The 15274-nt window shown below is 40.1% G+C and overlaps 1 protein-coding gene and 2 long non-coding RNA genes across 7 annotated transcripts; 1 reads left to right on the top strand and 2 right to left on the bottom strand.

Moving 5' to 3' along the window:
* The first annotated feature begins 147 nt into the window (after positions 1–147).
* On the top strand, positions 148–15080 carry chd1l (chromodomain helicase DNA binding protein 1-like). Of its 4 annotated transcripts, none has more exons than XM_044360703.1 (25): positions 148–467; positions 737–849; positions 4797–4903; positions 5025–5136; positions 5224–5255; positions 5889–5970; positions 6086–6248; positions 6454–6609; positions 6715–6807; positions 6905–7001; positions 7210–7283; positions 8255–8365; positions 9061–9175; positions 9276–9429; positions 9554–9740; positions 10040–10185; positions 11263–11426; positions 11524–11717; positions 11871–11969; positions 12560–12630; positions 12848–12962; positions 13616–13724; positions 13821–14084; positions 14463–14544; positions 14792–15080. In XM_044360703.1, the coding sequence occupies exons 1-25, from the start codon at positions 374–376 to the stop codon at positions 14912–14914; spliced, it is 3057 nt and encodes a 1018-aa protein (XP_044216638.1). In that variant the 5' UTR covers positions 148–373; the 3' UTR covers positions 14915–15080. The 4 variants fall into 4 exon arrangements, with proteins under 4 accessions (XP_044216638.1, XP_044216639.1, XP_044216641.1 ...); XM_044360704.1 differs by lacking the exons at positions 148–467; positions 737–849 and adding exons at positions 3898–4031; positions 4062–4083; XM_044360706.1 differs by lacking the exons at positions 148–467; positions 737–849 and adding an exon at positions 4068–4573.
* Positions 2023–3891, bottom strand: LOC122988428. Of its 2 annotated transcripts, none has more exons than XR_006404796.1 (2): positions 3762–3891; positions 2023–2874 (listed from the first exon to the last, which is right to left on the bottom strand). It is a non-coding gene; the product is annotated as an uncharacterized LOC122988428 (long non-coding RNA). The 2 variants fall into 2 exon arrangements; XR_006404797.1 differs by having other exon boundaries at positions 3677–3766.
* LOC122988427 lies at positions 11270–12907 on the bottom strand. The gene is made up of 3 exons (XR_006404795.1): positions 12819–12907; positions 11470–11570; positions 11270–11356 (listed from the first exon to the last, which is right to left on the bottom strand). It is a non-coding gene; the product is annotated as an uncharacterized LOC122988427 (long non-coding RNA).
* Positions 15081–15274: the final 194 nt, after the last annotated feature.

Genomic DNA, 15274 nt, shown 5'->3' with positions numbered 1-15274 from the left:
TTGTAATTAGGTCCAAGTTATGATTTTAATTGTTGGTGACTAGCTTCTTAAAACTGGTCACATTTGACAGAGCCGCGCGCTTTCCCTCTCAGCATCACGTGACCCGATCAGGAAGTATTAGACAATGTAGTTGTCTGATTTTTTTCCTAGGATGGCGAAGGCACGACCCGCCCTACTCTGCCTCTGATTGGCTAGTACTCGTTTCCTTCGTTGGTTGGATTGGTTAGAATAAGGGTAAGAGTGTCATGGTAAGCCAATCAGAGATAGAGTAGAGCGGATCATGACTTTGCCATCCTAGGAAATAAAATCGCGTCCTGTACATGTCGATACTAAAGCAAGTTTTGTGTATGTTATAGTCTGTCGGTCTGGAAACATGACAGACATTGTGTTAAAGATAAAAAACAGCGTAGCAGAGAAAAAGAAGACGTCTCTTACGCAGAGCGACTTGCAGAAGTGGGGTTTAAGAGGTACGGAGGCTTTTTAACTTGGTCGAGTTTAACGGAAATTCATTAACGTTGAGTTGTCTTCATTCATTTTGTAAGATACCTTGTTAACTGGTACTTTTAAACAGTGTGTTACATGTTTCTATCGTTGTCTTAGTTTTGCCAACAATGGGTCATGACCTAATGTTGTTTACATGAGATCACGCAGCTTTCCTTCCTCTTCGTGACGTCTCAGTGGTATAAGTAAATGTTTATATAACTTATATCTCTTTATACATCCATGTTCCTGACAGGGATACAGCTGAGAGCCTACCAGCTGGATGGTGTGCAGTGGCTCACTCAATGCCTGAAGAATCAGCAAGGATGCATCTTAGGAGATGAGATGGGGTTGGGAAAAACCTGTCAGGTTTGAGATAACTCTAAACTTGCACTTCAAACAGTGATGCATTATAGTTTTTTTAAAAAACAGAAACCAATAACAGCAATAACAATTTCAATGGTCATTGTGTCTGATAGCTAATACTGATACATATTGTTTTCATTGCAGTACCTTTGCATGTCTACTTCTCACCAGTGTAACTGTGCAGATGTGAAAAAACAGACGAGTTTTTTCACAGCAGATATTTTGACTTGTCATAGCAGGAAAAGCACAGGTGTTACTAATAACCATTAGAAAAACCTTATTACTACCAGTAAATATAATTACAATGTTTTAGAGCTGAAATGGTTAGTCTAGTAACATAAAAATAACTACTATTTCATTAATAAACTATTATATAACTTCTCTAGTCCCAGTTTCTCAATTGTGAGGATTTTCTGCTTCTGTCATCTTGTGATAATAAACTGTATATCTTTAGGTTTTGGCTGGACAAAACTAGCAATATGATGACATCACCATGGGCTTTTGGAAATTGTAACTCTTACTATTTTCTATTTAATCTATGAACTGTGAAAATAATCTGCAGATTAATCTATGATGAAAACAGTCATTTGACCTTGATCTACATTGTTTAGTGTATCTGTGAAAGATGAACCACTTTTGAGTGCTGCTATGGAAAAGTCATTTGGTTCCGGAACAATGGAGATATCTGCTCCATGTTTTCATGAACGCCTGTAGACTATTTTCACAGCAGACATGTTGACATGTTACTGTAGGAAAAGCATGGGTAGACCTAATAACAAAAATAATGGCTGCATTATGCATAGTGTATGCTGGCTCACAGGAAAGGCTAATTAAATTATTTGCACCTGTGCTTCACTGCTATGAGAAGCCAAAATATGTGGTGATGTGAAAAATGTTGAAAAAGGTCTATTTCCACTCTGAACTAGAAGACTAAACAAGAAATTATTACTATAATACATTGAAATTTATGTATGCACTCATAATAACCACATTAATCATTCACTAAAATGTTTTACAATATATCAGCTATAATTTTAATGTAGGGTTGTACTTTATTTTGGGCAATATCTGTATTATTGCCCAATACAGATAAACTGATTGATTATCGTAGTTGTGCTGGATGTACTGTCTCACTGGATATTTTCAGTGCTCGTCTGATAAATAGCACAGGCACTCTTAACATTTAACTTTATAATAACACTGAGCAAAGGATTCAGAACAAGATAACACTTTACAGAGAAAACTTATTTCTTTGACAGCTGAATTACATTTTCTTTCTTTCACTGAAAAATCAACCTAAGTCCCTAAACACAGAACTACAGAGTAGGCTGAAAACTTCTAAACCTTGACAAGTTACAAATTGGTCAAGATTAAAGCAAAATAATACAGAATATGAGATTAATAGCAAAGCTATGATATAAGATAGTGAAGAAAACAAATTCACAGAAGCAGCAGTTGAAATCTGCTTAGATAAATGCTGTGTATTCTCTGCTTTGAAGAGAAAAGATTGATGCAGAGATGGTGAGATCCAGATGTTATCAGGCAGGACCTTCACACCATCACACAGATGTGAGGGTTCTTCTGAGCAATGCTGCGTGGGTCATCGCATTGGTCAGGCTGAGACTTCTCATTATAGTCAGTAGGCACATAGATGTGCTTCACCGTTTGTTGAGAAGTACCTCTTACTACAGTCCCCATCCACCTGGACCTCAAGGGTTTCATGTATTTGAACACAGCACACAAACAAAGGATCAAGATGAATACAACCAACAAAGGGATCAATACTTGAACAGCAGTTGCACCCGTTGGACCAAACATGTCATGTAGCCATTCTCTGAAAGACCTTCCTGCGCCTTTGGAGGTCTTTAATTCATCCCTCATCCTCTCCATGTTCCTTAAGATCTCCTTCACTTTTTCAGAGTTGTCAGGGATCAGGTTGCAAGCCCAATTTTGACACGTGGTGCGTGGATCCATCGTGTCTTTACTCCCCCATGCGATGGCAACAGCACCTGATATGATCCCTTCCACCTGCGGGTGAGAGACACATGATTAGAAGACTTCAGAGAAACAAAATCATCTGGTTCAAAATTGTGTATCGACTTTTCTTTATGAACCAGAAAGTCTCAATGACATAATCCTCGTTTAACATTTTTCTTTTATAGTTTCTCAACCCAGTGTCCCAGTTTTCTGCAATAAGTGCAGGTATCTTTATATCTAGGCTTCCTTAAGTGTGGACTGTGGTTTGAATTGGGCCGCTGCAGTTGGGGTTGGTAACCAGTGTTTTGCTGGTAGTGAAAGCTAGTGTTTGGAGGCTGCGGTTCTGTGTAGGTTTGGGTCACATTAATTTTAGCTGATATGGAGACAGAAATACCATATTTTTCCATATTAGTCAGAGGGTGACATCCTTTTCATAGAAGACCAATCATCTTTAGACATTCAATCAGACTTTATTTATATATCACATTTCATATAAACACAATGTAACATATAAAGTGCTTTAGACAATGAAAAACAATATAAATACACCACCTACACACCAATCCCACCGCCACGTGTTTACACGCACATCCTTTTAAAAATTGATTTTTACTTTGAAAAAAGGGAGTGAATTTGACATCCGACATTCATTTCTCTGCTTTTAAAAACCTAATTTTGGAATAACATTTTACTATAGGCCAACTGTCTGAGATGATTTGCTTAAAACATCGACAAACGACCCCAAATATTGCGAGATGAATCAAGGAAAGGCAAATTTCAGTCGTATCAAGGAGACGCTTGTAAACACAGATGACTGTAAACGGTCATCAACTATAGACTTCAGATAATTTACCATCGTCGATGAACCCGACAGTTAAGGGTTTTTTTTTAAATCGTTTTTAAACGGTGCTTTGCATTAGATATAATGTGTCTGATACTTTGGCCTTAGCTGTGCGCGCGCTCTCGCGGGGAGGATGAGGATGTCAACAGCAGGCCGACCTCTGCCCCTCTGTGTTGGCTTTAATATCCCAAATTCAACACATAAGGGACCTTAGTCAGCCCACTACAATTTACCTTCCTGTAACTGCGCCTGTGGCTGTTGCTCCGGGCCCCGGGGTCGGACAGGTAGTTCTCTTCTCTTTCTTTTTGAGGAAAAGTTACCGCATGTTTCCACCCCCAGGAGGTGGTCCTCAATTAAGTTTCAGCGTGGGGGGGGGGGGGGGGGGGGGGGGGGGGGGGGGGGGTCAAGATAAGGCCAAGGTTTGTTCAAGGGTAATCCGGTAGTGCATATTTGAGAGAAACAGCCTTGTCAGATGTACGATAGTTATCGTACTTGTAAGATAATTTTTCCCCTCTGTACAATGTACGTCAATACTTCAATAATGCCAAAGTCCCATAATATACGATAATTTGATCAGTTTGTGACACTTAGTTTTAATTTAGGACAACCTGTACGTGCTACGTCCCACAAGACGCAACGAATTGGACAGTAGACTAGATGTCTAGAGCAACATCTAAACATCACACTGTCTAAACAGCTTGTAATATGCATGTTTTTTTTCCGATATGCGTCTCTTGATAAGATATTTTACATTAATTTAGAAATGTTTTTTTTAGTCGTATTTGTGACCGTACATCTTCAAAGTGCGACTTCATGGCATGCCCGTGAACGCAGCACGTGTTACAAGCAGCGGCAGACTGTTTTTTGATATCACATTTATGCTTATTTGTTCTCTTGCTTAAGACTCGCGTACGTTAATTTCCTTCAAAATACGATAATTTTAAGCCTCTGGTACGATACTTTAACATTTCTGGCAACGCTGTAGAGAAGTTTATTATAGCACAAAGCACTGAGCACAGGATGATAATTCAGAGAAAAGCTTTACAAAGAAGACATGACAATCACACATTTTCTTCACAGCTGGGTTTCATTTTTCTCCTCAAATATTCCTAATTATCATGTGTCCCTTCAGACAATCTCACTGCTGGTGTACATGTCTGGAGCTCTCGGGAAGAACGGTCACTTTTTGGTGCTGAGCCCGCTCTCTGTCATGGAGAACTGGAGAAAGGAGTTGGAACGGTACAATCATGTTTATCTATGACACAAGCATCACACATGCATTCAATAGTTTGATAGTCTTAACACTGTCCATCACAGACTCAAACTGGTTACGTAAAATCTTCAACTTTATTGGTTACAGCTTCGCCCCCTCCCTGACTGTGCTGTGTTACAAGGGAGACAAAGAGAGACGGGCTGAGATTCAGAGGGAAACAGACACAAATGACTTCCATGTTCTGCTCACCACATATGAGGTCTGTGGCTGTTTTGTGAGAACAAAATGACTTCATGTTTCGTCTGTGCTGAAACTGACATGTTTTTAAAATTTGTCTCATTTTCAGCTGTGTCTCAAAGATGCTTCATTCCTGAGACGGTGAGTGTGTTCTGAGTTACATGGAAAGTGAAATTACAATTGAGGAGATTGTTGATAAATTAATGAATAAGCAAATTTTGCACTTGTGCTTATGAATGAAATTATGCCTCACACACACACAGGGCAGCCATGTCATAATGTACTTATATTCTAGATATCTGGCACGTGTGTGTGTTTGTGTGTTCTGGCAAACAGCAGAACGTTTATGACAGATTATCATTTAAAGTAGTTGGTTTGCTGTAAGTGTTGACTGAATTCATCAGAGATTATCCAAGATGTTGAAGTTTGTTACTGTTGACGAGGTTACATAGAAAGTGGTGGCGTTTCTACCTTCATATGATATCACTACTACATTTGTTCACAAGTATTTCTCGAAAAAATCTAGAGATACTGAAGGTTTGCCAAAATCAATAGGTGGGCTCACTAAAACAGCTGGTGTTTATCTGCACACACTTTTTTATTTAGTATTTAATGGACTTTAACTTAAAAAAAACAAATACAGACACCAAACGACATATCTTATTTCCACTTGTACATGTATTTAGGGCTGTAATAGTTGCCCAATTATTTTCTGTCAATCAACTAATCGATGAACGGTCTAATTGCTGTACTCACTATGTATCCACTCCTCAGGTGGAAGTGGAAGGTGCTTGTAGTAGACGAGGCTCACCGACTGAAGAATCAGAACTCGCTATTGCACAAAACACTGACACAGGTACTGAGCTGCACCTGGTTGGTTTGGGCTATCGTGTCTTTGTTTCTTAATCTTCATCACTGTTTTTGCCTTCCCCGACCCCTTGATTAATTTGCTTCATGCGTTCCTTGTATAGTTCTCAGTTGGTTTCAGAGTTCTGCTGACCGGGACTCCCATCCAGAACAACCTGCAGGAGCTCTACTCCCTGCTGAGCTTCATTCAGCCCAGCATCTTTACAGCAGATGAGACGGACAACTTTGTCAACTCTTACTCAAATGTACAGAATCAACCTGCTCTTGGTATAACAGACATCATTTCTGTTACTGTTTGTATTACTAAAACCTAGTAAAGCATGGATTAGATACAGCAGTAATTCTCTCATGATGTTTAATCAGAGTTGTTGGCAAACATCAGTTACAGACATTGTGATGTGTTTGAGATACTGTTGTAGAAAAACCCTGTTCCATTACATCAACACTGACGTGTCTCTGCTTCTGTTTACAGCTGCTGAGCTGCAGAGTGTCCTAGAGCCCTTCCTGCTTCGTCGAGTCAAGTCAGAGGTGGCTGTAGATCTGCCCAAGAAGACAGAGCTGGTGGTGTACCACGGCATGTCGGCTCTGCAGAAAAAATACTACAAAGCCATTCTGATGAAGGATCTGGGTAAGACCTTTGCACTATGGCGTGCCGTTGTTAATCTTTGCAGAACGCTGATTTTCAGGACACATTTATACTAATGATTCTTGTTACTGTTGACTCTGTTTTCAGAGGCTTTTGGAAACGAACAGGGCAATAAGACTCGGCTGCTGAACATCATGATCCAGCTGAGAAAGTGTGTTGACCACCCTTACCTGTTTGACGGTGAGATGTGCTCAGTGATAATACTCGCATACTCAAAGTACTGACCCGGGATCCAAGTGGGCAATAGAAGCAAATGTTGTTCCCTTTCCTCACCCAGGGGTGGAGCCAGAGCCCTTTGAGATTGGAGAGCATCTCATTGAAGCCAGTGGGAAACTTTGCCTGCTAGACAGCATTATGACGTACCTGCACAAAGGGTTCGTCACTCTGCTTGTTACTTGGCTCCACCTGGTGGAAATATAAGCTCAGTTAGTAGTGCTTTAGTAATTCTGATACCATGTGAACTAGATGAGTCAATATGCTGATCACTCTGAGCAGTTAATTGTGCTTTTCATGTTTTAAATCACTTTTTCCACCATTAATAGAGTCTTAATTTCTTTCTTTTTTTTATATTTGTGCCTGAAGGGGCCATCGGATCCTGCTGTTCTCTCAAATGACGAGGATGCTCGACATTCTTCAGGACTACATGGAGTACAGAGGTGAACAGGGGCTAACTAAAATCCACACGCTTCCACTAACTGACCTTAAATGTTTGAAAAACGTTACAATCAATGTTGCAAAATGTAAAATGTATCTAATATTTTGACAGACTAATGCTAATGAATGGGCAAACAGAATTAGCCACAAGTATAGTAAGAAAAAAACAGTAAACTGTGGAAAAATAAATAAGGGGACAACATGTATCAATAAATACGACATGAATGGGGTAGCACAAAAAAAAAAAAAAATTGTGGGAATATTTACTTGCTGTTAGGTTTCTTCCTTTATATACATCAGAAAATTAGACTAAACTTCATAAACCTTGGTTATTATAAATCCTGTGCTTAGAGATTAAAAAGGGGCGATGTCATCAATTTTAACCATTCAGCAAAATCCGGTTTTGTCTGACCACACAGTGGCAGAGAACAATCCTTGGCGTGGCAATAATCCTGCCAGTACAAGTCCAAGATTTTTGTTTAGATATGCCTGATGGTAGGAGAGAATTGTTTCCTAATAAGCACAGCTGAGGAGATACTGGCAATGATCTTTGCAACCACTCCCCCATATTTTTTTTACTTGTTTCCAACGAGGAGAAACAAAAGAACATTAGCACATTAAATAAAGAAAAGTACCTGTTTCATTTTTATACTTCCAACAATAATTGTTATCCATGAGTCCCATTTTTTAAAAAGTTTAACACGTATAATAATACCTGTGGACGATTTTGCAGTGTGTAAATTTGCCCTCTGCGTTTCTAACCGACCACTCGACATCAGCCACCATGTTCCTCCATTAATCTGCTTCTATGTTGAAGTTCAGATCTCTTTCCCATGTTTTTGCTGTGCCTCTTTTAATTATGTTTCTAAGTTTACTGAGGCAGCCATCTTCACTAGTCTGTAATCTACTTGCCAACAGCAAACTTACTTACTTTTTCATGCCAGTAAGTGCTAAACTGTGCCTTTCTGTTCAGGTTATAGCTATGAACGTCTGGATGGGTCTGTCCGAGGGGAAGAACGAAATCTAGCAGTGAAGAACTTCAGCAGCAAAGATATCTTTGTCTTTCTGCTCAGCACTAAAGCAGGTGAGTGAAAGTAAAGTATGAGTATTAAAGCAAAAGTGTTTCCTTGCTGTGTGTGGAATTAAACTGACATCACCAGCAATGCGTAATGTACAGATTGTGCATTTTAATGTTTAGGGATGCAGGATATTGGATATATCACAAACATCTTGTCCTTTGCTTTTAATTTTGCAGCCACTGTTGTATAAATTGTTTGTAGATAGCTGCTGAGGCAGTTTCACATATTTTCCAATTGCATTGAGTCTACTGAGTATGTTTCATATAATCCTTTAAGTGATGAATTGCATCTTATTAAACAACACTGTGGCAAAGTTGTAGATAAGAGGGTAAATATTGTGTGATAAGTCAACAGTGACAGAGCTGCACTTGCAAGCTTTCTTGCAAATCTAAATCTACAGCCAAGTTCATAGAACTAGCTGAGAAGACAGGGGACTGATCTGACAGAGATAAGAGCTGCGGCAGGATGACACACTGGTGTAAATAAGGCCAGCAACTTTTTCTTACCGCTTTTCACTCAGTGTGAAAGAAGGGAGAAGGAACTCTGATTTCCTGTCACAGCTGATTACTTTTTATGTGTAATTATGTTAGCTCTATGAGTAAATATGTAAGAATAAAGAGTAAATAAGTCTGTAAATAATTTAAATAATTTGTTCTTTTCAGATATTGTGTTTTGGCTTCCTAACAGTCTGTCTTTGCAGGAGGAGTGGGCATGAACCTTACAGCTGCTGACACTGTCATTTTTATGGATAGTGACTTCAACCCTCAGAATGACCTGCAGGCTGCTGCACGCTGCCATCGGATTGGTCAGAACAGGTGCAGTGTGTCAAAAACGAATCTCAACAGGCTTCATTGTGGGATTTTGTTTTGATAAGCCTTAAGAATTTTTTTTTGCTCTTGCATTCACTTGCAACAGACCCGTGAAAGTGATCCGCCTTCTGGCGAGAGACACCGTGGAGGAGATAATGTACTCCCGCGCCGTATCCAAGTTGCACCTCACCAACACTGTTATTGAAGAGGGACGCTTCTCTTTGCTGGATCAAGCTCAGTCAGCTGCAGCAGGACTGCAGGTTTGTGAACATTGTCAAACTGTTCATCCTCAGACAAAAACACAACTGCTGCAGTCCCCACTTTTATAAAAACCCATCCAGTTTGTTTTCACCATCTCTACTCTCTACTTACTGTCCCCCACAGCTCAGTGAGATCTTGAAGTTCGGGGTAGATAAGCTGTTGTCATCAGAAGAAAGCTCTGTACAGGATGTTCAACTGGAGAAGATCCTTGGTGCATCACGTGACGGTCAGTGGGTCGATGATGAAGACCCCATCTCACTCAGGGGGGAGGAAGAAGAGGAAGAAAACGACTCTGAGTCTGACGGGCAGAGTATGTTTTACTACCAAGTGACCACATTCAAATCTTGAATCACTTGTTCGTGTTTTCAGAATATTCAGTCTTTACCTGGTGCTGGGTGAACATATGTAGATGTGATTCTGTCAACCAGGTTGTTTCTGCACATAAACATATTACTGCATGTTAGATGTTATCATTCTCAACCTGCAAACATAACCACACATGGAAATACACAACAAATATAACCTGTTGTTTTCATATTAGTATCAGTTGAACTTAGTATTATTGGAGATCAGTGATAACAGTCTCCATCATGCTGTCCTGTCCTTCAGGCCACATGTACTGCTTTGAGGGGAAAGACTACAGTAAGGACCCCAGCTCTGAGGACCAGAAGAGCTTTGATCGTTTGTTGGAAGAGCAGCTGGCCGAGTTCCAGAAAGCTGCAGGAGAGGGACGAGCTCTACGACACAAAGCCGACGTAAGATTCTGTCCCATTCACTCCCAACTGATGGGAACATGTTAAAGATCATATTCAAAATTTGCACCATTGAGCTTATTTGTCAAAACCCACCCTGTGTGAGAGGAGGTAACACCCACCTGAGCTTTAGATGATCTTTCAAACACTAGTTCTGGTGCTATTTTTGGTCAAAAACCTTCATTGAAGGCACTGAATTAGGCCATGTTCACACCTGTAGTTTGGCTCTGTTGATACACACCAAAGCAGAAAATTATCCATTGTTTCCTTTTAGTTCTAGTATGTTCACTTGCTACATTTAGTTTATTATTTATTGTGTTATGCACATACATGTGCCCAGCGTGTGTGGACATAAGACACCAAACAACAGTTGCACCGGTGAAAAAGACAACAGTCTGCCACAAAAAAAGGTTCCCCTCCTAAAACAACTCAAAGAATGTAACTCTTAAATCATCACAGTGAACAATACATGAAAACAAAACATGATATGGACTTCATCTTCAATCCTACCTAAATCACATAAACAAAGTCTTTTCTCTTAAACCTGCCTGTTTTTGAAGCTAATGGTAACGAATGTAAGTGTGCACACAGAGAACTTGGATAAATTCTGCTGTAGCAAAGGCTCTACTCTGATTGTTTTTCATGCAACAACATGTTCATAATTGAGCTTTGTACCACATATCAACAAGACATCCTTCCTTATACCTCAGGAACAAAATGCACTGAACAACATCATCATTACTCTGTAGCCTGTTTTGAAAAACAAAAATAAATGAATGGTACAAAAGAAAGAGTTCACTTCACTAACCAGGGACATCCATGCAAATTGTCTTGAGATCTTTCTAGTGAGCCACTGTTACAAATGAACCAAAACCTGTAAACTAAAGTCACATAAACTGACAGGTGAAAATCCCAGACAGGTCAGGGCTTCATTTATCTTCTCTGTTTATCACAAACAGCTCCCAAAAAAAGACATTCAAAGAAAATAAAGTTGGGAAAAGAAGTATTATTTAGTAGAGTATTACTAAAGACAAACTGAGACCCTCTGTTTTATGCCGGATTTTCTGTGTGTACTCCCAGGTTTCACTGTCGGTAGCCCTTGGAATTCCAACGAGGAAGAGGAAACTTCTTACTGAGGCTGAACTGGAACTGAGGCGGCAGAGGAGGGAAGAGGCTGCGGCCAAGAGAGCCAAAATGCAGGAAGACATGAAGAGGAAGCAGCAAGAGCAGAAATACAAGAAAAAGTAAAGATTCGTCAATCAACTCAAAGTTTCCTCTCACACTGACCTTAGACGTCTTTGACTTCAGTCGTTTCCCTTTTTATGTTTGCTTATAATGCAGAATGGCATGGTGGGAGTCCTGCGGCTACAGATCAATGTGCCTGCAGTCTGCAGACAGTGAGGAAGAGGAGGAAGAAGAGGATGAGGTCAGCGTATGCTCCACAGACTCAGACAGCACGACTATCCACTACGTACTGGGGGATGTTACTCATCCTCACGCTGCACATGGAGACGCTATCATCGTCCACTGCGTTGGTACAGACCTTTATAGTAGCTTATTATTATCATAGCAACATAGCAGCACTTTGCATGATAAACAGAAAGATAGCTTCAAAAAGTACCAGATGCCTCTTCAGTTCTGCTTTTACTGCATGTTTTGTAGTTATCAAAATAATGATCTTTGTGCAGATGACTCAGGCTGGTGGGGCAGGGGAGGCTTGTTCACAGCTCTAGAGGTGAGATCGGATGAACCACGGAAGCAGTATGAGTTGGCTGGCAAGATGAGAGGTGAGAATAACCATGATTTCAAAGAAGTCTCAGAATAGAATTGAGTAGAAGTACAACGAAATTGAGTAGCAGTCCTGACAGTGCATATAACATAATTAAAAATAGAAAACAGCTCAAACTAGCTAAAATATATAAATAAAATATATATATTTGCTATAAAACAATATGATAAAAAAAGAAAAAATATTATTGAACTTCAGGATATTGTACATTTGCTGAATGGCAGTGGTCTGTATACAAGTAGTACAGTTAGGAATATGTGCATACTAAGGTTCAGTTGTAATGAAAACATCTGTACAGTGTCCTGTAAATGTGTCTGTAAGTATTGTAGTACTGATAGTCACACAGGTCCCACACAGTCAGTGTTCAGTGTTGTGGCTCTAAAGTAGAAGCTGTTCTTAAGTCAGTTTGCCGGTGATTAGATGGACCTGAAGCGTCTAGCAGAGGGCAGCAGGTCAAACAGATGACGTCCAGGGTGGGATGGATCTTTCAGTATGTTGGCTGCTCTACTGCCATCTGTAAGGCTCAGTTAAGGTGATCGAATCTTATAAACGACTGTTCTGAAAGTGCTCATGTAATGTTCGTTTCAGACTTGGAGCTCGGAAATGTGCTGCTCTTCCCCATCGATGACAAACAGTCCAGGCTGGACGGCCAGGATCAAGTAGGTTCTGTCTTAGTGAAAGCCAGGCTGCACACACACAAACTCTGCAGCCTGGAAATGTGCACTTGCTTTATGGTTCCTGTTGCTTCTCTGCAGTATTGGTGATCAAAAGTGCAATACACCGGGGTTGGGTTGAAATGTGGTGACAGAATTGTGAAGTTGTGGCAATGATAAGATAAGGTTTTTACCTGTTTCGATCTTCTTCCTTTCACGTCAGTTGGCCCTCATAGTGGCACAGCAGAGAGACAAAGCCAACAACTTGTCTGGGATCTTTCTAACTGCGCTGGACGAAGGTCTGAAGAAGATTTCTGTCGCAGCCAAAAGAAACAAGGGTATATTCAAGCACTTAGAAACTACATTTTATATATATATATATATATATCATCCTTGTCACTGAGTGTGAAATGTGCTGTAATAATGAGAAAGATGTTTTTTAAGCTGCATGTTCACCCTTTGTTAATACAACTCAAGGATTAGGCTAGAATACATTTTTTTGTAATGTGGCAACCAATTAAATGAAGGAAAAAATGTCATATAAGACATTGGATTATTTGAATGAATTAATTTATATTTATGAATAAAGTCAGAGAGCATCTAACTAGCCAATAACACATGCTGTTAATTAAGCCTCTGTGAGAGAAGAAAGAAAGGAGGACAGAAGTTAAGAAGCACGATGAAAGCAGTGTTTGATTATTGTAAAACTTGACTGACGAGATATCTCAGCGGCGTCGTGTTGTATGTACAGACAAATTCTTGTAAACACAATTAGTGGTGAACAATAGGAATTTTTAAAAATTTGCCTCAGGTTATGCCCTAGAGAAAATGAACAGATCAGCCCAAAAATGACTTGCTACTGAGTCACCCCACTTTCACTTGAGTTTGAGGGTAACGTTAACATGGCAAATGGAAAAAGTTACAGTTACTAGAAATCCTAACCGTCATCAACAGTTTCCCTGCCTTATTTTTTGTCTTTTTCCCCACAAAGCAAGCGTACATCTTCCACGCATCGGCCACTCCACAAAAGGCTTCAACTGGTACGGCACAGAGAGGCTAATCAGGAAACACCTGGCGTCCAGAGGCATCCCTACGTTCATGTATCTTTTCGCAGATGTTGAAATCTAAAAAATGACATTTCTCAGAATCTATTTAGCGAAAGGGTTGGAGTCATTTTCCCTTAACACGACTGACAGATATTATCACAGTCGAACTGCCAAGAACACAGCTACACCTCAGACAGCCAACTCTGCGACCTCAGCGTCAACATCCTCCCCTGAACCACAGTTGCATAACTCCAGCAGGTCGACGGACGAGGCTGAAACAGAATCAGCGGGCCCTTCGACTCTGCTCCAGAGCGGAGGCCCCACAGAGCTCCCCAGTTTCATGAGGGGAGTCCGTGTGTTTTTCTACAATTTACCTGCATCAGAGAGGAAGAGGCTGGCTCGCTACCTTATCACATATCCTTTTAGACTGGCTGCTTTCAGCGCAGTATCGTAACATTTACATACATGTAATACTACATGTTTTGAAATCCTGGTGATCACAACATAATTTGTTGTGAGATTAAACATTTTTCAAGACTTTTTTTCCAGATTGTCCTGTGAAATGAATCCTCCGTATAACCAGCAAGTTGAACTGTTGCGTTAAACTGAAAAGCAAACAGTTTTTTATCTCAGTATCAGAGCTCACATTCTTGTGTTTACAACTGCAGCTGTTTTTTTTTTTTTTTTTTTTTTTACAAGCGTTTGTGTGGAGGAAAGGGTAGTGAAGTACAGAGATGGTTTTATGATTACCGTGTGGTGTCAAAATGTCACAGCTCCTTAGCTGCAGTGCACTTATGATGGAGATGAGGAGGAGATCATGAGTCCGGAGGTCACCCACGTAGTTGCGGAGGTGGAGAACAGCAACCACTCGCAGGTTAGTATCACACTGATAGTAATCTGACCCCTGACCTATATCATTCTTTCCCTTCATACTCATTTTTGAGTGGTTAGGGGGGAAAAAAAGGCAGACTAAAGCCGTGGTAGATTTTAAAGCTGACAAAAAAGAAGATTAAAGTCTCCAAGCAAAAGTCCCACAATGTCCCTACAGCAGAGTATGGTGATAAAACCCAATAAGAGTGTTTAATTTTTTCATTTTACTGTGTGTAATTTGTGTGAAACAGGAGCTCCAGGATCTGGTGTGTGAGTACACGCAGGCTGTCCCTGTGCAGAAGGCCTGGCTGGAGTCCTGCTTCTCTAAACAACGAAAAGTCAACACTGCACAGTTCATACATCTGCTCAGATAACACACTGTTTCATTGTTTTGTTTTTTTCATCTTTTTTTTTTTTTTTGTAATGATCCTTCTGTCTCAAATTTGAATGAACTTTTCTGGCTGTTAGAAAATACACAAAATGTCAAAACAATTTGCAATCACAGATTTATAAGTGAAATAAGTAAACAAATGAACACTTCTCTCTGCTGCTGGTTCGTGTCGACACTTGGCTCAGTTCTTTAACACACTGTAATCAACCAGGGTTTGTGTAATAAAAAAAAGTCATAAATGCGGTGTGTGTGTGTGTATGACTTAAGTCACTTTCAGGGACAAAACCACATTTAAGACCAGTTGATATGGGGACAAAAGCTGTGTCCCCAGTTGGGAAAAAGC

The sequence above is a fragment of the Thunnus albacares genome, chromosome 9 (assembly GCF_914725855.1).
Source record: "Thunnus albacares chromosome 9, fThuAlb1.1, whole genome shotgun sequence".
NCBI lineage: Eukaryota > Metazoa > Chordata > Actinopteri > Scombriformes > Scombridae > Thunnus > Thunnus albacares.
This window is presented reverse-complemented; position numbering and strand designations above follow the sequence as displayed.